A 22,566-nucleotide genomic window follows, 5' to 3' on the forward strand; every position below is an offset into this window, starting at 1 on the left:
CAAACAATAAATCCAAACTCATCATAGAGCATACCAGACACATTACCTTGGTTGAATTTAAAAAAATCAAGATCAAATCATCATTATATCACAAACACAAAACTCCCGAGCCTCTGGTAAAACAACCTGATTGGTCAAGACTCTAGTCCATCCCCAAACCCGACATACAAGAAAGCACTTAACAAACAATATAATTCAAAGTTTCATTTGATTTTGAAGACACACAGTTTGAGTTTATAGTTAAATTTAATTCTCCATTTCTTTGTACATTTTTTGGTCTGATAAAGTTTATTATATTTCTAATAAGCTTAACCCATTTTCACATTTAAGTATGATTACATCATTATCATAACTCGCAAAGCAATGCTATCTCAAAAAGGATCTTAAATTTTATGTAATAATTATTAAATAATTAATTAAAAAATTCCCTTTATCAATTTATAATGTTCTATTGATAATTAATTAATTAATAATTTAATTAATTGTTTATAACTATACTTCAATAATAATTCTTTTAAATTTATTTATCTTATATTAATAAATAAATAAATTAATTCATTAATAAAACCTTATTAAAATTAACTTTTAATTAAATCATATTTAAACTAAATTAAATTAAAATTTTAATAAATTAATTATAATACAATTTTAAAACTTTTAAATAATTTTTTTTTTAAAAATGAATAATAAAAAAACACGTTTATTTTAAAAAGGCTCGTCTGCCTTTGACCCCTGCAATTGTATGCTTTAATCAGGGAGGATTGAGGTGTGGGGAATTAATGACCCCACTCCCACCTCAATATATATTATATTTATTTATTTTTTAAAATTTTGTTTTAAAAACAAAACAAGCCCCCCCCCGGCCGCCCCCACCCCAATTAACATTTTCAAAAAATATATTTTTTAATAAACTTGCAAATTTACCTTGATAGGGAAAATATGACAAACCCGTCAAATTTATATTCTAAATTTTCAATTTCATTACAAACCCTTCTTGATTAATATACCAATTTCTTTAATCTACAAAATGAGGGTTTCACTAATATTTTTAATCCTCACGTATATAGAAGAAATCAATATGCATACCATAATTTCAAAATGAAATATTGAAAGATTCGTCATGATGAAAATTGGACAAACAATTTAGAAGCACGATGAAGATAGGAAATTTGAAGAAACATAATTCACTGGGTGAACAAATCACAAAGATCTACCCGGTTCTAATGCTAATTCGCAAACACCCGAAGATTGTGAGAGAAGTCTCTTCTCTCAAAACCTTTTCTTTGAAAATTCCCTTCTCCAAAATTCTTGGTCCCTGCGAAATGAACTCCCAATCTCTAATATGGAGTTCTTCTCTAAAATCGGGGCACTAATTGTGTGATCACGCGAGGAAACTCATTGATCACAATCTTTTAACTCTTCATTAACTTTTTAAAAACTTCATGCATACTTTATCCAATTAAAAGATATCCTTTATAAATTAATTTCTCTGTCAATCTTTATTTAATTTTCAAAGCGTTTTTTGATAAAATATTTATTAACTTAAGTAATAGTAATATTTAGCATTTATTTGAAAATGATCTCCTAAATATATTATTATTAAATTAAATAAATATTAATACGCTCTAAAATTATACTTATTAATTTCTTTTTTTCATTTAGTTCTTTTTATTTAATTAATTTACCAATTAATTAAATATAATTAAATATTAGAATTATCATAATAATTTTCTATTAAATTAAATCTTTAATTAATCTTTTAATTTGACTTAATTAACAGAAAAATCACAAAAGACTTACAAGACTAAATATGGAAACCCATCATAAATACCACATACAAGATCAAACTCAAGGGTTATATTCATGAATTTACGTCATACAATGAATTCATAAGGGTAAACATCACAAATACTTGTCCTAATTTTCTAGGAAAATTGGTTTAAAGGTTAGGATTTGGACTCAAGAATTTATCTCCCCTCTCTTATTATTGAGATATTGCGATATGGTACACTCATCCTGGCAATTCAGGAAAGTCGATACTCGGTACCTACAATCTACATAAAATCCACATATGTACAAACACATATATACTAAGCTAAATAGGCAATGCCAGGAAGTGGTGCATCATGTAGATCCCAACTAACAAGTGACTACGACTCCCTTCCTTAACCACATCAGAAATGTCATACATAAATAAAATATACACACACACCATACACATGCAGTATGAGATAAGTATCCATAAGAAAACATGTACAAATAATCCATCTAACTAACATCATCAAATAATTGAAATCACTATAAATAATCATCATCAAGGTATAATCATGCATACATGAACTAATTAATACCAAGTAGTCTCATCATATAATCAACTGAGTATGAAAACAATATCTGATAATCTGAAAGACATTGCTACTAATCATCATGCATAAGCATAAAATGGCCTAAAAGAGCTCGACAATAATAACAAAATGTAAACTAGGGCAGACACTACATATAATCTTGGACATATTTTCTGGTTTTGATTTTGTGAGTTGTCTTGATGTTTTAGATCAAACATGAAGTTTGATTAAGACAAAAGACACACATAATCAAGATCCAAAATCTACGCACAAGATTAAAGATGGTAAAAATTGTGTCTCCAATATAAAATATGATAAAACACTATTAATGCATTTATCATTAAACAAAAACTAACTTAATAAGATAAATTCAAAACTAATTAATAATCTTCACCATAATGATCCTTGCCCCTATCAAATTTATGTGGTGGCTTCATAATTGATTATGTGTATGATTTTTACATCAACATTTTGGATCACATTCTCTATCCATCACCTTTCCTCTCCTCATTTTTCTCTTCTTGATGATATATCATAAAGTGGGATCCAAACAATTGATACAAAAATCTCACACACAATCAAGATAAAAAAATAATATCATTGTATGATATTATATGTATTTAGAAGCCTCTCAACAATGGCGACGTCTATCCAGTCGAAAATATGCACCAACAGTTTTTGTAATTTGCTAATTGATCTAAAAATCACAGAACCATTATTCTGCGATTTTTAGATCAATTAATAATTTAACAAAAACTATCACATTTGAGGCATATTTTCACCTATTTAGCCACAGGCCTCAACGATGACCTATCAAATTTGTGAGCTAGATAACATTATAATGATTTTGTAATTTTTAAATCAATTTATAATTTAACAAAAACCGTCACATCTGATGCATATTTTCGGCTATTTAGCCATGAGCCTCAATGATGTCTTATCAAATTTGTTAGCTAGATAACTTCATAAGATCTTCTTTATATAGATATCATGGAGAAGGTACCTTCTATTATTGAGGAATATAACATAATCCAAGTGATGGGCCATAATGTTAAAGATCTATAGGGTGGACCATAGGGATGGGTAGAAGGGTTACTAAAGCAAATTCTCTAGGCATTAACCACGTTTCAACTTTGGTCCCCTCCCACGTCATCACTCAATCAATGGTCCACCTTGAAGAATGTGTACGAATAGTCCATGGTCATACAACAAGCGAATAAGGGCCTTACATTTACAACTTTAAAGGACAAAATACTTCATAAAAAATAAATTGTGGGCCATAATAACATTAAATCTCGCATTCATGTACATTGGGATTTAATATGAATTGTCTGTTTTCTAAACTTTATTATTTATTTATTAAAAACTTTCAATAATGAAATTAAATGACATTTTTAAAATTATACAGAAGGTGCTTCGTAATGTTGTAGTCCACTAAGCATAATACGTGTAATCCAGTTATTTCGATTAAATAATATATTACGCTTATTTCGATTAAAACAATAATATATTACAACTTTTTTAAATATACCGACTCTGTACGTATCAGCTGCAGTCGCCGCTGTTCGCGTCAATCTGAAGTGATCTCTGAACTGTGAGTATTTCATTGTCAAACATTTTCTTGGATATTTAATTCATGTTCAACCATTTCTTGAGATATTTTATTCATGGGGAATCCCTCCAATTTCTTGGATTCGAGCGGTAAGTTTTTAGTCTCAAGATTACTTCTAAATCGTAAATTTCTAGGTTCAGATTTTTCTTTTTCGGTTTTATTTGTTGGATTTGAACGGTAAGTTTATAGTTTCGGATTTTAAGTTCAGTTTTATTTTACCTCCTCCATCACAATCAAACAAAACTTTTATATGAAATCTGCCTTGCAGTATATACTTCAGTCAGCTTCAAGTTTAACAATTGATTTCTGATGATGAGTATTAGGAAGACATTGAATGGGACAAGAAAGAGGAGAGCCCACCTACAACTTATTCTGGATGAGGCCCCCATTAATCTCAAGCCCCCAAACACAGCTTTCAATGGCGATATTTTCAGCAATCTCAAGATCTTACACAGAGATTCTACAGTGAGGTAAAACCCATTGGGTTGTTTTGAACTTGAAGTAACTTGCAGATGCTTTGAACCTGTCATCTTCTTCATTATTAAGGTATCCCCTGTTTAACCTCTGAAATTCCACGAACATGCAACTTCTTTCTGTTGCTTCATTGTCTTTCCTTTTGTCTTTAATGCGGTTTCTATAGAGGAAAAAGATGATGTCTGTCCATACAATTCCAACTTTCATTAACTTTGTTTCCAGAGGAAATGGAATTTTGGCTGAAGCATATCTTTCAACTTCAGCAGTCTCATTTTGTCTCTCTGAATTGTGTATTGTGAGGTTCTCAGAGATGAGATGCTTCAGTAGGTGAAGACCTTTAGTCTTTCATTGCTACCGACTGCTGGCGAAGGTTAGTTGAACAGTTCTTTGGCCCTTTTGTAAAGCACATTTTGGTTGGTTTGTGTAAAAAAACCCACATTTTTAATCATCCATAAATTGGACGAATGCTCATGGAATTGCAGTTTTTTGTGGTATTTTGTACGAATCTGCTGCATTGGATGGTTTGCCATTCGAGTTCACTCTGAATTTTTTAATTATGTAAATAAGGTCAAGTTTAATAAACAATTTATCAGGGACCGGCTCAACCATATAAAGATTCCTGAATGCTGATGTTTATTATTTTGTAATTTGTGACTTGGACGTATGAAAGAGGCACAATTTGCATTGTTTTTATCAAAACCGATTTTTTAAATAAAAAACACATTGTTAATCATCCACATATTGCATGAATTTCTTCATTAGGCTTTGTTACTTTAAATCCAATGTTGAGATCTGGCTGCCCAAGTTAATCTCTGTGGCATCTTGTGCATTGATAATAATATTTTCAGAGTGTAGATGAGCGCAAGTTCTGTATAAAATTTCTCTGTGGACCTATGAGCCTCTGCAGTGGATAGCTTTCCCTTTCTGCTTGATGTCGATTTTAAATTAGTGGTAGATAACCTGAAATTTATATAGAATTTCTTGGTGGATTTGTGGACCTGTTCTTGCCTAACAAAGATTCCTGAATGCTATCTACAGCACCGTGAATAAGACATGGAGAAGATGTTCAGAGGAGTTGGACAAAGTTTCAAGAAGCAAAGAGTTCTGAAGCCCCTTCATGAATTTTTGGAGGAGCAGCAGGACCCCTTTTTGTTAGAAGATTATCTTTTAGATAGGCAGTACTCAAGTAAGAGAGTTTATTCATGCTCAAATGGCGATCTCTACAAGGACTTCTGTGAAGGTTTTCCAAAACTGGTTGTCCAATCGAGAAAACCACATTTGCTAAATTTTAACTGTTTGCAAGACAATGCAGCTGGGCAGAGCCCTCAGTCTTGGTCTTCTTCTTGTTGCCTTCTGGATATGAATCATAGTCAGATAAAGAAGAGAAGAAGAACCTTTGGAGAGAAGAGAAGGAGTAACAACCTTGATACCCTGGGGTATTCAGAAGAATATCACATGGAAGAACACAATTTCAGTGTAAAACGCCTTAAATTCACTTTGCTAAAGGGGACTGCAAATGAGGTGATGAAGGAAGAATCAAATGCAGATCTTATCACGGAAAATGTGGGCAGTTCGTTTTCAGATAATGAAGGTGGGCTTATCCAATGCACAAAGTTTTTCAGCTTCAGAAAAGAGAAGGGGAGGAAAAGCAAAGAGTCTGAAGCAAAGAGGATTGTCAAGTGCTCTTTTTTGAAGTCCATTCTGAGAAGATTGACACTCACTAAGCATTTGCTGCCAAACATTCATACTGATCTTGGGAATGTTTCAAAGAAGCTTTCCATTGCTAAAACAAAGTTGAGATGCAAGATTGGTAAGGATGAACTTTGCAGTGATGATCAAAGTCAGCTTCGCATATGTGATATTGTCAGTTGGAATTCGTTCAAAGAAGCACAACATACTGGAAAGAACCATGGCGCTTCTTTAGATGAAGAATGCATCCCGTCAAAATCTGCCACATTTCCAGATTTAAGCGAAGTTGACTCCGTTTGTGCCAAGGAAGCAGGTGATCTCCTGGAACTGGGTAATGCAAGTTCTCAAGTAATCAATGTGGATTGTACAAAGAAGAAGATGGAGTTGCAATCTGCTAATGGGGGAAGTTATTCACAAAGCTTGACCTTCTCTTCTACAAGCAGTAGCTCGTTTGATTCCTGTTTTGACAGTGAAATAGGATCAATATCAATTGAAAAGCTTTCCTCCAATAATAGCTTTGAAGAACCAAGGAGAGACAAGTTCCTTCCTCCTCAAGGGATTGTGGCTTGTGCTTTAGAAACAAAAGGCTCCACCGTTGGTCTTTCATTAGATAGTGATGAATATCAAGTAAAAGATTGTGAATCTGGCCTTAGAAATGGCTTGGATCAATCAATATGGGCTACTACAGAATCTGATGATACAGCTGATTCCTATGAAAAGTTGCTTTTGTCAAACAATGCTCTTACTCATGATTATGTGCTTTCTCCCACATGTACTCTTAGGAGCTTCAACGTCCTCCACAAACCTAGAGACAATGGAAGTCCTGTAATCTTGTCAGAGAGCATGAAGGATGATGATTTGAGCTCCGTTGAAATGAACTGCAGTTCTCAAGAAGATGAGGTGACAATCCCAAATATTTTATTTTATTTATTCTCTGCCTAATCCTTCTCTTAAAGCTTTTTACTTCTTTTCAAAGATAAGCAAAGTGACAGAGCAGTTAATTATTATCGGAAGATAGTTATCCTCTGTAGTTGAAGTTTTCTGTATATATGCAAATGGCTGTAATTTCAAGAACAGGAGAGAATATAAATTGGAACTGACACATTCATGTTTGAACGAAATCAATACAGGATGAGGAAAATGTTTACAGGGCCGATGGACTTCAGCAACCGAACAGGGATGTTCATTGTCATGAGGAAAATCTCAAATATGCATCAGAAATTGGGTGTTGTGTGGAGAGTAAGGAGCTAAGCCCAGTTTCCATTCTAGAAATTCTCTTTGAAGAAGAAACTTCATCATTTGATCCATGTTCTGCCAGCACACTCAGTAAGTTATAATTAACATTAGCAGATTTCCACAATCCATTTGAAATGTGTAAATTTTTATTTCTGGATTAGATTGTGTAAGTTTTATTAGCATCAAATGTACACAATCGAATCAAGAAATAAAATTTACAAAGTTCTTATTAATATTTTCATATAGATCTTTCCCTTTATAAGAATGCATCCTTAAATTATATAGTCTGAAGTTGGATTTTATGGAATCATTTATTGACTTTCCCTGTTTACTTTTGTTGCCCGTAATGACAGTAACTGAGCATCACTATCTTCAGAGATTAACCAACTATGGCAAACATTTTAACAAAGATCCCTTAACCTTAGGGCGCAAATGGCTGGGAGAGGAGTCTTCTCAGGGTGTATATAGAAATTTGAATTTCAGTCTTTGGAATCAAGACAGAATTGATGGTGTTCAAATACCCAAATTAAGCAAGATTTCACCTCAGTTTTCCCCCTTCCAATTTCAGGGAGAAATAGATTGGGATCAAGGTGGAGCAGATGAGCATATAAAGGAAGGGCTCAATTCACAAGAGATACTTTCATGTCTGACAGATTCAAACCAAAGAGAATTCCAAGACATGACTTGCTTTCGTCCTTCAAAGAGGAAAGAAATGCCAATGCAAGCAGGCAATCTTCTCTTTGATTGTGTGAAAGAGGTCTTGGAATCCCCCCCTAGAAAACAGTTTGATATTGGGCTTTTACAAGAACCATGGTTGAAACAATGTTATGTTCCAGAGCAGTTGGCAAAGGCAATATGTGATCAAATTTATTCATGGACAGAGACAGATACAAATGTTGTAGAAAATCTTGTAGAGCTAGCATGGAAGAAAGAGGCTGAAGATTGGACAAAATTCTGGGAAGAAACAGAAGAGATAGGAGCTGAGATAGAAGTAGATATTCTTGGACTGCTGATTGAAGAACTGGTAGCTGATCTTGCTTGTCTTCAAACATGACATAAACCCACTCTATGAAAATCACTGCTTGCTCTTTGCAAGGACCAGTGCTATTTTTGCTTAGTTTTTACAGAAGCTCAAAAGATTACTGTATGCTTCCCATTCAATTCTGATGAAGACCATAGCATCTTCTTCAGTAGGGAATGCATTTCTCATAAGGCACTTGTGCATCTATGTAATCTTGGATATGTAAATACAACCCCAAATAAATGAATTAAGATAATTGGAGGTGTCATCTTCAAACTTTGTTTTTATAATTTAGTAACAATTTATTTTTGATAAATTAGTGGTATATGTTATAAGAGAACTAATGTACAGGATATCAAAATAAGGGGTGGAATGCGAGGGCACCTAAAGCCAGGCATACAAGGTTCACCCTATCATGTGGCCCTGAAAAGAAAAAGCCTGATATTCTTGTAATGAAGCTTTGATACAAAACCCTTAAAAATTAATCTGCAAGCACAATAAACCCAGCAGGAGAAAATAGGTCTTAGTCATATGTCTTGGATCCCCACCCCTGGCAGTCCCTGGCCATCTGATATGGGTGCCCAACCACAACCAAATCTTCATGGCAGTGGCTATGCAGTCACAAAATCCATCAGTCATATGTCTTGGATCCCCACCTCTGGCAGACCATGGCCATCTGATATGGGCTCCCAACCACACAACCAAACCTTCATGGAAATCCATCAATCATAACTAGGAGGACAATTAGTTTTTTCTTTTGAAAAGTTGTGAACCGCCTTATACCAAAAGCCAAGTTTGTGACTGGATAGCCACTATCAGTCTTCACTGCTTAAACTACGTAATACTGGTGAATGAACCTTGTGCTCATATGCAACATTAATATGTAAAGATTGACCAAAGGCTGTCATTCATTTGGTTGAGTATAAGGGGTGAGGGTAATGGTACCTTCTGTGAATATGCTATCTAGCAAGGTTCAAACCCGTAGAGGTACCATCTGTGAATATGCTATCTAGTAAGGTTCAAATCCGTAGAAATATGAAATAAGGGATGAGGTCGGGATTGTACCCCAAACAACTTCCATGGAATGAATATTTTTCAGTCCTTGGATCGTAGCTCAAGAAGTAATAGCTTGCACTCATGCTCCTATTCTGAATGGGAAAACAAACTCATAAATGATTATAAAATCCTTCAAAGGGACTGAATTGGGATAAGGCGACAGAGTTGGAAGTGTTAAAGAGTCGAGGCTTTATAAGTTTATAGGGTTATCAAAAGCCACAGCATAAGATTGCGGAAGAAAGTTCACTCACTCAAAAGCTGAATACCTTGTACATATAAAAATTCCCAAGTGCTAATTGTTTACAAAAATTACATGCCAGTCCAAAAACTGAATAGACACTCAGATCTAAAAACAAAAGTATGTCAGTTCTAGAATATGTTTTTATGAAGCAAATTCATCCCTGCTGTCCGATGTCAGTTCTAGAGTCTGTTTCATATTTTTAGCACCAGCATTTAAAGCACGTCAAATTACCCAGTTATATAATATATTGCATGATCTCAATTCTTGCTAGTGAAATCATGCACCAAATTCAGCTATCGAGACAGAACCGACAAGAAGCATTATAATATTAGTTAAATGATTTTGTAAAGTGCTATCAATCACAAGCATGAATAATAATACGAGAAAACCAGTATTACACAAGTTTCCGGCACAGGGATGGCATGGTGACCGACAGAGTCTCCCTTATTTTAATTTGTTTATTGAATTTAAAAAATAGAAACTACTGTAAATTATAAAATTGTTAAAAATCATTTATGTGGAAAATATTGTACATAAGTGGCATGTACTTGCTGCTAAGGATCAATGAATTGTTGAAATATAATTTGTATGGTAATAAAGATAATTTTCTAAAGTTTTAATTATAGAAATTGAATATAATAGTTAAATAAATAAAAGATAGAAAATATTGATTTATAATAAAATTATTATCTTAACTATATTTATGAGAGATCTTTATTTTGTATAAAAATAATTTAAAAAAATATGTAGGTTAATTATTATTAATAATAAAAATTTAAAGATGTGCTAAGTTTAATCAAATAATAATTTTTGAATCATAATGTATCATATGGTTTTGAAGGAAATACTGGATAGTAAGTATTTAAATTGAGCTATACTAACTATTCGAAAATGTGGACTAAATCAAATGAGCCAGCCAATTATCAGGTAATATATTAGAATAATAAAAATTAATAAATTAACTTTATAAATATTTTATTAAAATAAAAATAGTTCACTCTAATTCGTGTTGCAATATTGGATTGTTTTTAATATTGAACTGATCCTTTCTTAAACTATTCTTTCTTAATACGGAATACAGAGGAAGCGGTTTTGTTGCAGCATGGTCTATGTTATGTTTCACAGTAAGGATGGGTACGGAGGACGAAGGGAGGATAGGAACTGGAAGCGGCTGTGTGTGAGGGTTTCGGAAGCTTGTTTTGCTGCCGCTGGGCTGTGCATGCATAGGGAGAGCGCCCCATTTCTCTTCTATCTGGTGAGACCTTTTGTAGATTCAATATTGGACTATTATTGTTGTGTAGGGTTTGCGTTTATTCGGGATCTGGGTTGTTCAAAAGCTCTTGGCATTGCAGAATCCCGAGCTTCTGCTGATTTAGCTGAGTGGGATCTTAGAGAAGAAATCTATTGGAAACAGAAGGCTCGAGTTGACTGGCTTCAGGAAGGGGACAAGAACACTGCATTTTTCCATAAATCTGTACAGGCTCGCCATAACAGGAGTTACATTTCTTCTCTTGTTACTTCTGGTGGGATGTGTCTGACTTCTTCTCAAGCTATTTCCAGGGAAGCTATTCAGTTTTACTCTGCTCTTTTTTTCAGATGATTTACCTCCAACAGAAATTGAGGAGAATACTATCTTGTCTTGTATTCCCTCTGTTGTGACCAGGGAGATGAATGATTCTCTTATGAGGCCAATTAGTATGTTTGAATTGGAGGGGGTGGTCTTCAGCTTGCGGAAGGGTAAAGCTCCGGGGCCGGATGGTTTCTCTGTTGAATTCTTTCAAGAATTTTGGGATATTATCAATCATGACCTTTTGGATATGGTTCAGGAGTCCTTTTTCCAACAAAGAAATGCTTCGAGCCTTGAATTCTACTTTCTTAGTCCTTATTCCGAAGAAGGAAGAGGCTAATCAGCTGGACTCTTTTAGACCCATTGCTCTTTGTAATGTGGTCTATAAAATCATCACTAAGCTCCTAGCAGAGAGGCTTAAAGTTTGCCTTCCTATGGTTATCTCTGAGGAACAAGGGGGTTTTGTGGCAAGAAAACAAATTTTGGATGGGGTGGTTATTGCTTCTGAAGCTATTCACTCTATGTGTACTTCTAGGGAACGTGCTATGTTTATTAAGTTTGATGTGGCTAAGGCTTATGACAGAGTCAATTGGGATTTCTTGCAAAAAGTTCTTCTTGCTTTTGGCTTCAGTCAAGATTGGGTTCGATGGGTTCTTAGCTGTGTTACTACTCCTTCCTTCTCGGTCCTTCTTAATGGTGAACCAACAGAGCTTTTTGGGGCTTCTAGAGGTCTTTGTTAGGGAGATCCCATCTTGCCTTATTTGTTTATCATTATGGCTTAGGGACTTGGTAGACTTATCAAGTTTCATGTTTCCCAAAATTTGATTCAAGGATGGCAATGGGAAAATGGTTTGCCTGCTCTTTCTCACCTTCAGTTTGTTGATGATACTACCCTTGCTGGGAGAGCTCGGATTCGGGAAGCTCAAGCCTTTCGGCTCACCTTGGATACTTACTTGGCTGTTTCTGGGCAGAAAATTAATGACCACAAGTCCTCTATTTTTTTCTTCAACACTCTTGAGCCGATCTAGCGGAGGATTGCTAATATCTTGAGATTTTAGATTGCGTCTCTCCCTCTGACTTACTTGGGGGTCCCTATTGTGGTGGGTAGACAACCTAGGCTTTTCTGGCAAAGCTTGCTTGACAAACTTCGACAAAGGGTCAATAATTGGACTCACGGGTGGTTCTCTACTGCTGGTAGGATGACACTCCTTCAATCTGTAATTCAAGCTCTTCCCATATACAGAAGCATGGTTCAGGCTACCCCGGTGTATTTTTTTAAAGAATTTGATGTCCTCTCTCACCAATTTCTTTGGAGTGGCAATTTGCAACATACCAAATGGAGCCTCATCAATTGGGATACTATTTGTCGGCCAAAAAAGGAAGGAGGCCTTGTGTAGTGCCTGCCCCTAGTTCGCATTTTGTTATCGTTGCTGAACTCTTTTAGAGCTAGTTTCATGTTGATGGTTAGCAGCATTATTATGAGATTATCAGATATTGTGCTATGGATTCAGTTTATTATGTGAAGAGATTACTTAGACTCTACATTTCATGTATGTATGATGATTATTACATTGCTTTCAGTTATTAATGATGATTAGTAAGATGATTTATTATCATATGTGTTTCTTATGGATACTTACCCCATACTTGCATGTGTATGGTGTGCGTGTTTGCTTTTGTATGGCGTGTCTGATGTGGTTAAAGAAGGGAGTCGTAGTCACCTGCTAGTCGGGATCTACACGATGCACCACTTCCTGCCATTGCCTGTTTAGTTTAGTATATATTGTGCTTGTACATGCATGGTTTTTATGCAGGTTGCAGGTACCGAGTATCGACTTCCCTGAATTGCCAGAATGAGCGTACCCTATCACATTATCTCAATGATAAGAGAGGGGAGATAAATTCTCAAGTCCAAATCCCAACCCTTTTTAAGCCATTTGTTTTAATTGGAAAATTAGGACAAGTATCTGAGTTGAGCACCCTCCCAATACGTTGAATGACGTAATTCGAGATTTAAACCTTTGGTTTGATTTTGTATGTATTTTGGCTATGATGGGTTTTTCATATTTTACCTTGGTGAGTCTTTGATGTATTTTCTATTAATTAAGCCTAATTAAAAGATTTAATTAATGGTTTAATTAAATGGAAAATTAATATGGTATTTATTTTATTTAATTAATTGGGAAATTAATTAAATAAAATAATTAAATTTGAGAATAAAAGTTAAAAGTTTAAATTTGGAATGTGACAACATTTATTTTAATAATAATAAATTTGGAGTTCATTTTTAAATAAATGACTAAATAATATTATTATTAAAGCTAATAAATATTTTAGCAATTAAGTTTTGGAAAATGAAATTTAAAAGTGGAAGATATATTTTAAATTATTAAAAGATTCTAGATTTCATGTGACTAAAATATAAATATATTAAGATTGAAAAGTGGAATTATTAAAGTTAGTGCATGAGATTTAATAAATAAATAAATAAAATTAGAAAGAGTAAATTAAATATTATATTAATTAATGTGTATTATTTTAAATGTTTTCTCACATAGGAGTTGGCAAATTCTCGGGAGTTGTCGTGTAGACAACACTGGAGTTTGCACTCTAAGAATGCACTAGTTGTCTACACTTAGGAGTTAGCATTTTTATTTGAGCACATGGTGTCTACAACCTTAAGACTTATCTAGAAGGTTGGAGAAGACCCATGCTTGGTTGTCATGCTTATCTTCTAGTTGTCTCTAGAGACACTCTAGATGCATCTTAGAGGCCTTTAAATAGAGGCTCTCCTAGTGTGTTTGGACAAGTCTTATGGAAGCTACAAGCTACAAGCTCATATTCTTCTTCAAATGCCCATATATTTTCGACATGCTTCTATGTTCCTTCTAGTTCTTCTAGTCACTTGGAGGATTCGATTGGCTTAGATCTTGGAGGAATCGCAGATGATGGAGAAGGAAGGGATTTTCTATGGACTTCTAAGGCTGGCAAAATTAGCATCAGTGTCCAGGTGCACTCGTGTTAAGGGTTAGTCAAATATTAACTAACGAAGTTTAAGTAAAGATTCTCTAGATCAAATAATAATAGTTTTGATGAGGTTTAAAGGAAGGTTCTCTAGGTCGATTGATAATAGTTTCAATAAGTTTATTATTTATTAATATTTGTTGGGTTTAACAAACTATTAATAAATAATAGTATAAATGGTTTAAATAGTTATCAATTAATCTGATTAGAGTTAATCTGGTGGAGATTATTTTATGATTAAAGTTTTGTAAAAGATAATAATTTTTGGAGTTAGGTTATAATTGATTTTAATCAATTGATATTAATTGAGTTGTCAACTTGAAATGATTATCATTAATACGAAATCGTTAAGAAAGATGAAAGTAGTCATTATGGATAAGATTTCCAAAATAACTTGTTAATATTATTATTATTAAAATATTAATATTTGTGTATTGGATTGAAGTTGATTTTGATGTACAAACTATTGTTAGTCAACTGATATTCTTTGGGTTGATAATTTGGTTGTGAAATTATTAATTAAATCAATTAACTAGAGCTAATTGGATTTAATTAATAATTAAGTTATGTAATGGAGATTTAATTGATATAAATCTTATATCGAGATTGTAAATTATCTATATTGAAGTTGATAAGTCTTATGACTTGAATTATGACCTTAGATATTATATGGTTGTCAACGGTGATAACGATTAAATTAAAAGACTCAAACTTTAGTAATATTTAATTAAGTTTCTAATTGAAGACTATTAGAATTTTGAAAGGTCATGGATTGTGCACTTATGAGAATTGATTGATTTAATTGATCATTTTAATAAAGTTATAATCCTCTTATTTGAGGACTAATAATTGACTTTCTTACATTTTAACGAATAATGATCCTTGATTTATGTTGGAAGATGAAGTAATATTAAAGAAGAGTTAATCAATTAGAATATGGATCATGGTTAAAATAGAGAACAATTTAATTAAGGTCAATAATGATTAGTTAGTGAATATTTATCCTTAAGTTATTCTTAGAAAGTAATTCTTAATAATGGAAGGATAATGCTATCGGGGGAACAAATGGGTTGACTTGTAGGTTAAATGATGAAACTTAGACATTTGAAGTATTCTTGAAAATAGAAAACTGAAACCCCTACACTTGAATAATGGAAAATGAAACTCCACACATTATTCAACTATGTGAATTTAGTAAACCAAAACATGTGTTTGCATTGTGTATTCTATATGCTTCTTGTTTTGGGTTTTGGGTTAACTAGTGTTGACTAGTCCTAGGTTGTTACCAGAGGCTCGGGGGTTATGAGATGTGTTGGCATGTTGATCTTATTTGGTCTCGATCTTTATAAGCCCAACCATGGTTATGTGATCATATGCTCTATGATATGTTTGTTATTGTTCATCAGTCTTCATGTGTGAAGCTGAGATGTATGTGTATGAGATACCTGAGCTAATCATTTCTTGAGTCATCGATCAGTTATCCTTGGATTATTTTCTAGTTGCTATGATGGGACTGATATGAGGATTTATTCTTGATGATGTCATGTTGTGACATGTTTGACTCAACCATTTTGGAGTCTTCGATCAGTATGATTTTGAGATATTTTTGGTTGCTTGTTGAAGAACCAATGGATATGGTGATTATTTTGAGATATATTTTGGTTATTGAGAACCAATGATTATTATGATTATCAGTGATGCCTTCAGTTGCCAATAGAGAACTGTTGTGGTCATGATTTTCTATGGATGTTGCTCATGGAGATTTGATGCTTTTATGCATATTTGATGATTTTATCATGGAGATTTTGATGATTCTTATTATGGATATTTGATGATTCTTATTGTGGATATTTGATGATTCTTTTTATGGATTATCTTTTGGATTTTCTTTACAGTTACTTGTACAGGACTGTGGTGATTTATGATTCCATGAGCATTAGGGTAGGTAATCTACTTGTAGTGTCAGGAAGTGGCTTGCAATGGGGGTCAGGGCCCTAAGTGGCTGCCAGGATAACTCATTGTAAGTTGGGTTAATAAGTGATAACATTTACACACTAAATGGGGATTAAATGAACCTAAAAAGATAATTGTTTTGGATGTTCTCGCCCATGCCTTGAGCGCTTGTACAGGCTAGGATGGGAGTAGTGAGACGTATGGTTGCGACCTTGCATTCCATAGTATGCCTTGCCAGTATGAGAGGATACTAGTGGCCGCATGAGATCTGTATGGACCTGTGGAGTTTAGCTAACTGCCAGGGTAACTTGTACGAGATAAATGCGATGACACTTTCCCGCTTGCAGAGTAGGTTTCCTACATGTCATTGTGTGCCTCTAGGAATTATATGTCAGATTTTGTGTGATGGAACCTTTGAGTTAGTATATTTTTAAGTTTCCTGGTCTTTAAGAGATTTATGCTTTGTGCTTTGATATCCTGTTTGGGACTTCAGACTATCTCCTCAGCACGGTGGGAGTGGACCACTTAGGTTCCACGCGGTCAGGTGGTAGTGTTTTATCACTCTTATCATTTGAGATCCGTCTGAGACACCGTGGCTGGAGTATTCTTGGTTGGTATTTATCTTCATTATGTTCTTGGAACATTATGGTAGATGATATACCTTATGATGGATGTATTTACTGGTATGTTTCTTATATTGATGATTTGCATATGTTAGATGATGGTATCCTATACTTTACTTTGCATGTTAGTAGGATGTTTTTAGGAGTGACATTCCTACTATGTTTATAGCCGATGATCTCTTCGGTGCTTTGGAATGTTACGCACGGAGGGATGGCTAGGATCCATGATGGTCTAATGATGCTATTTACGGTTGGGAGGAATCGTGCACTTAGTCAGTTATGTTTTGTGATATATGGTTATCTTTTATGATGGATGTTTATATCTTTTGCGATGATGTATCATGTATGATTTATGATCTCATTATGTTATTGCATCATGGATTAATATTAGATGATGATGTACTTTATTTACATGGATGTTTATTCTTTTAAGTTTTTCATACCTTGTAACATGTATAGTGGATGAATAAGCAATCTAAAATGTACACTTGTATATGGTTTAAGAACATTGGATGTATCCTTGTTATTTCATTGTTAGGGATGTAATGTTAGATGAATAAGTTAGGATTAGAAGTAATTCAACGTTAAGGGATCTTTAAAGAATGTAATCTGTTATGTATGTTATGTTAAGTTGGATGTTACTATTGCTTCCGCAAGTGTTGTGAATGGTTTTACTTTCATGTTTAAAAAAAAAATTTGTTTGGTAAACTTAGTGAAATTCTTTGGATTCCTTGGCGGGGCATTACACCTTGGCCTTCGATCTGCTATCTTGTGTAGCCAAGCTCTTGCCACGAAGCTCTATTGGCGTTGGTGTACTAGTCAGTCTCAGCTTTGGGCCCATATCCCGTCACACAAGTATTTACCTGGTGTTGAACCTTCATAAGTTTCCCGATTTTCTCTTGAGGGAAGAGGCTCTATGGTGTGGAATACCCTCAAGATTGGTGCTCATCTGGTGAAGAGAAGTTTATTTTGGATCTACAACAGAGGCATTGAGGCTCTATTTTGGAGTGATTCTTGGAATGGGCATCCTCCTCTCCTTTCCTCTCATCCTCACTTGCAGGCTCTTTGTGATTCTTTCCTTTCTGCTGGATGGAATAAGGTAGCTCATTATAAGGAGGCTTTTAACCTGGGCCTTGCTGTGGGTTATAGATGGAAGAATTCTTCTGATTGGCCTGTGGGTGGCTCACTGGGAGATCAGCTGGAACTATCTCAGATATTGGCTTCTAGGGAGTGCAACTCGTTGTAGGGACCTGATGTTTTGGCTTGGGGAGGTGCTTCTTCTAGCAAGTATTCTATTTCTTCTGGGTACCTTGCACTGACAAAGCAAATTTTTGGTGAGGTGGAGGTCTCTTGGTGGAAGAAAGTTTGGAATAGTTTTTCATGGCCTAAGTGTAACTTTTTCCTCTGGATTTTGGTTTACAATCATTGTCTCACTTGGGATAATCTCTGCAAGCGAGGCTTCCAGGGGCCTTCCATCTGTGTTCTCTGCCGCAATAGTGGAGAGACTGTATCTCACCTTTTTTTCCAGTGCTCCTTTGCCAAATAGATTTGGCACCTCTGGTGGAGTGTGTGGGGATGCACGTGCTGGCATGTGTCCTCTTTGTCTGAATTCTAGGACTGTTTGGGCCATTCCCCTTCCAAGACTTCTTTTCTTCAAGTTGCTTGGACTATCGGCCCTTCCCTTATTTTATGGCATGTTTGGCTTGAGAGGAATAGAAGGATCTTTCATGATTTGCAATTTGAGATCAGACACCTGTGGGGGAAAATTGTTAATTCTCTTCAAGAAACACTCCTTGCTAAATGTGACATCGGTGGGGGAGTAAAAGCATAGATCTGTGTCACCGTTTGTGATACCAAAACCTGTTTTGGTCAAATCTCATTTCTCTATCAAAACTCATTTTTTTTCAAAAACTAAAAATACCCTTTTATAGATCTCAGATTCCATATCATCATTATATAATTTTTTGAGTGTTTTGATTAGTTATAATATGTTATAATCTCAAAGTATTATAAGTCGATATTTCAACATTTCAGAAGATGCTCCCTCAAAAAAGGAAAAAAATAGTAAATCATATCAAAAAAATTTAAAAAATATATTTATCTCTAGAGGAGAGAATCCTCTTCACGAATATGTAATTTTTTTTCAAGAAGGTATAGATTTGATAGGAAAGTTTTGACGGGAGGAAAAAACTGTTGGATTTTGATAAGGTCAAACTTGAATACTTATAACACAGAAAATATACGTCAAAAATAATTATTTCTTTTTTGGTGCACTAGCTATACATGTCATCTATAAGATATTTTCAAATCAGAACAAAAAAAGATCATTTGCATATACTTGTTTGATGGGAACTACACCCTATATTTTTAATAGTTAAAAAAGGGACTTCAAAATAAAATAAAATGAATAAATTCATACTCGCATAAATTATAAAAATTATAGGCATAAAATTCATCCAATTCTACACATTTCATCAGTTTACATCATCTTCATATTTTAAACACAAATACCATTTTTTTTGTCACTAATGTTGAACTGTCACATTCTGATATCACGTTTCTTTATAAAAGGTGACACAGGTTTGTGCTTTTACCCAGGGGTTTGGGTCCTATTGATGCTGGTATTTACTCTCGCCTCTCCTTTCCTCTTCAGGGTTGCTCTCCTTTGATCCCCCACACCCGCTCTGAAACTAGAGCTAAGAAACACCCTCAGCGTGTTAATCGTCAGGGACATTGGTCTCCTCCTATGGCGGGCACTCTTAAAATCAACACTGATGGTTCTTCTCGGGGAAATCCTTGTCCTACTGGTATTGGGGGAGTTGGGCGTGATAGTTCTGGTGATATCCAGTTTTTGTTTTCTATATATAAGGGTTACCATACTAATAACCTCACGGAAGCCCTAGCTATCTTGGTTGCAATGGAACAGTGTTGTGTATGTCGCTGGAAAAGAATCATCTGTGAGACTGACTCGCAGGTGGTTGTGAACTTATTGCATAATAGGAACCTTGTGCATGTGGATTGGCATTTGGCTCTGGTTATTCAACAAATCATTCAGTTATGCAATTCTCTAGATTCTGTGTCCTTTATGCATATCCCTCATGAGTGGAACGGTGTGGCTGATTGTCTGGCTAAATGGGCCTCTGAGCAAGGGCCGGCTTAGAACATTCTTGATCCTAGGATGCTTCCCCTTGATTTATCTCAGATGCTGGATCAACTTGTGGACTAGGATAAAGCTATGTAGTTCTCTTTGTTTCTTGTGTTGTTTAGCTCTCTTTGATATTCAATAAAATTTTTACCCCTCTTTTAGTTTAAACTATTCTTTCCTAAATCGATTCTTTCCTTTTTTTCCTGTAGTTGTTGTTGTTTCCTTTCTTGTAGCTTTATGTATTTGGCACACAACTATATATGTACCTATACAGCTTTATGTAAATACATGAATGAAAAATATTCTTCTTGATTTCTGATTTTCAAGTATTGGTTCGTTGATGGTGAATTGATTCACTATGTGTGCAAAATGAATACAATATTACTACCACACTACAAGTACCCACTTAGTGGCTAAGTACATGCCTTTTGTTTCAATTAATTATAGTTTTTATTTTATATCTAAACTTATAATTCTTTTGTTTCAATTAATCATAGTTTTGATTTTATATCTAAATTTATAATTTGGTGTATTAAATATATGAATTATTATTATGATATTTTAAAAAAAATTAGTAGATAGTTGAAATTTGAAGTACAAAAATATAATGATATTCTAAAATGTGACTCTTTAAACTATAATTCTAATTTTAATTAAATACATTTTAATTATATTATTTAATAATCTTAATTGTAGTTTAGTGTTCTATTTTTAAAATTATATATCATCATTTATACTTTATATGATATAGTATTATATTGTATATCATATTTTATATAGTAATAATTATTTAAATTAAAAAAAAAATTATAATATTGTACTATTTATAATTTTTAATGTTATATCCGAACATTATTAATATGCATCATGAATAGTATTGGGCAAATTATTACTACAATTTTATAAACCCAATAAAAGTGTCTCAAAAATTGTATTATTATAGTCCTTGTGTAAAAAGCATCTATAAGAGGCTAAATGCTTTTAGCCAATGAGTTAGCTACAAATATGTTTTGTCCATTTCTAAACATAAATAGTATTGTATCTTCACTATAAAATATATTAATTTTATAAGAAAATGTAAAAACAATTGATTTCTATTGGTGGAAGTAAATTGTTTTAATCACTAATTAAGTTAGAGAACAAAAAGTGATACAATAGTACTTAGCCTATCGGCAAGTACTAATAAAGTATATCATTTTACCATCCAAGTATTTTAACATACAACATTTTAATAGGAAAACTCAATAATATGTATATATAGAACAAAAAGTGATACAATAGTACGGTAAGTACTAATAAAGTATATCATCTTACCATCAAAATATTTTAACATACAACATTTTAATAGGAAAACACAATAATATGTATTTATAATTCAATATTATTATTAATGTATATGTACAATATTAAAATAATAATACAAAATTTTGAAATACATCAAGAATATTATTTTCATTGTTATATTCATAAAATAATAATATTACTAGTAGTTGCACACTACGATAAGCTGATAGGTGCTCGATAATAAAATTATTTTAACAAATATAATCTTATGTGAACAAATTAGATTATTAATAATTTTCAATTTAAATAATATTTAATCAAATATTTTAAATAGATTAATAAAGATTATTTATTTAAATTCAATTTATCAAATATGAAAAAAAAAATTTATTTAAAAAAATTCCATCAAAAAATCTATTTTGAGAAATTAATTTTAAATTTTTTAAAACAATATGAAAAAATAACGTCTCTAACAAATATTCCATTGATTAAATAAATTATAGGAACTATAAAATAATATTTAAAAAAAAAACTAAACTAATATTAAAAATAACTTTAAAACTAAAGCTAAATCAATTTTAAAAATCAATTTTAAATAAATAGAGATAACAATATGAGCTAAATGTGAAGATCAAAACTAATTATTTTTTAATAAATAGAAAAAGAAAAAAAAAGATTAAAAGTGGAGATTTAAAATATAATCTTATGTGAACAAATTAGATTATTAATACTTTTTAATTTAAATAACATAATATTTACTAAAATCTTTTAAATAGATTAACAAATATTATTTATTTAAATTCAATTTATCAAATATGGAAAAAATTTAAATAAACTCCATCAAAAAATCTATTATGAAAAATTAGTAAGAGAAATACAAAAAAACAATATGAAAAAATATCAACCTCTCTAACAAACATTCTATTGACTAACTAAATTATAGAAACTTAAAAATAACATTTAAAGAAAAAAACTAAACTAATCAAGAATAATTAAAATCTAAGTCAATTTTACAAATCAAAAGTTAAATAAATAGAGACCACAACATTGGCTAATGTAGAGATAAACGATAGTTAAAAGTGGGAGATAACAACTAATAAATATCAAAACAAGAGTTAAAAGTTGAGTGAGAGAAAAACTAGTGGATAAATAATTAATGGGAAGGATTTACAATTTTCTGACCAAACTGACAACTTTTCTAGCCAACTGATAACTTTTCCGACCAACTGACAACTTTTCTGTTAAAAAATAAATTTCTGGGAACAACGTTCCCAATAGCCTATTAGCTAAATTAAT

At 33.0% G+C, this 22,566-nt stretch overlaps 1 protein-coding gene across 3 annotated transcripts; it reads left to right on the top strand.

Moving 5' to 3' along the window:
• Positions 1-3,922: 3,922 nt before the first annotated feature.
• LOC149538077 (uncharacterized) lies at positions 3,923-8,653 on the top strand. 3 transcript variants are annotated; one of them, XM_089799454.1, is made up of 6 exons: positions 3,923-4,046; positions 4,281-4,503; positions 4,740-4,801; positions 5,470-7,020; positions 7,251-7,446; positions 7,710-8,653. In XM_089799454.1, the coding sequence occupies exons 4-6, from the start codon at positions 5,485-5,487 to the stop codon at positions 8,408-8,410; spliced, it is 2,433 nt and encodes an 810-aa protein (XP_089655580.1). In that variant the 5' UTR covers positions 3,923-4,046; positions 4,281-4,503; positions 4,740-4,801; positions 5,470-5,484; the 3' UTR covers positions 8,411-8,653. The 3 variants fall into 3 exon arrangements, with proteins under 3 accessions (XP_089655580.1, XP_089655579.1, XP_089655581.1); XM_089799453.1 differs by having other exon boundaries at positions 4,009-4,046; positions 4,226-4,503; XM_089799455.1 differs by having other exon boundaries at positions 4,018-4,046; positions 4,285-4,503.
• Positions 8,654-22,566: the final 13,913 nt, after the last annotated feature.

Source organism: Cupressus sempervirens, chromosome 9 (assembly GCF_028749045.1).
Source record: "Cupressus sempervirens isolate cs-2001-9-10 chromosome 9, ASM2874904v1, whole genome shotgun sequence".
NCBI classification, from domain to species: domain Eukaryota; kingdom Viridiplantae; phylum Streptophyta; class Pinopsida; order Cupressales; family Cupressaceae; genus Cupressus; species Cupressus sempervirens.

Coding starts and splice junctions, on each gene's coding strand:
- LOC149538077 (XM_089799454.1), top strand. CDS start 5,485: ATGGAGAAGATGTTCAGAGGAGTTGGACAAAGTTTCAAGAAGCAAAGA. Junction 7,021..7,250: donor GCAGTTCTCAAGAAGATGAG/GTGACAATCCCA, acceptor AAATCAATACAG/GATGAGGAAAATGTTTACAG. Junction 7,447..7,709: donor ATGTTCTGCCAGCACACTCA/GTAAGTTATAAT, acceptor CCGTAATGACAG/TAACTGAGCATCACTATCTT.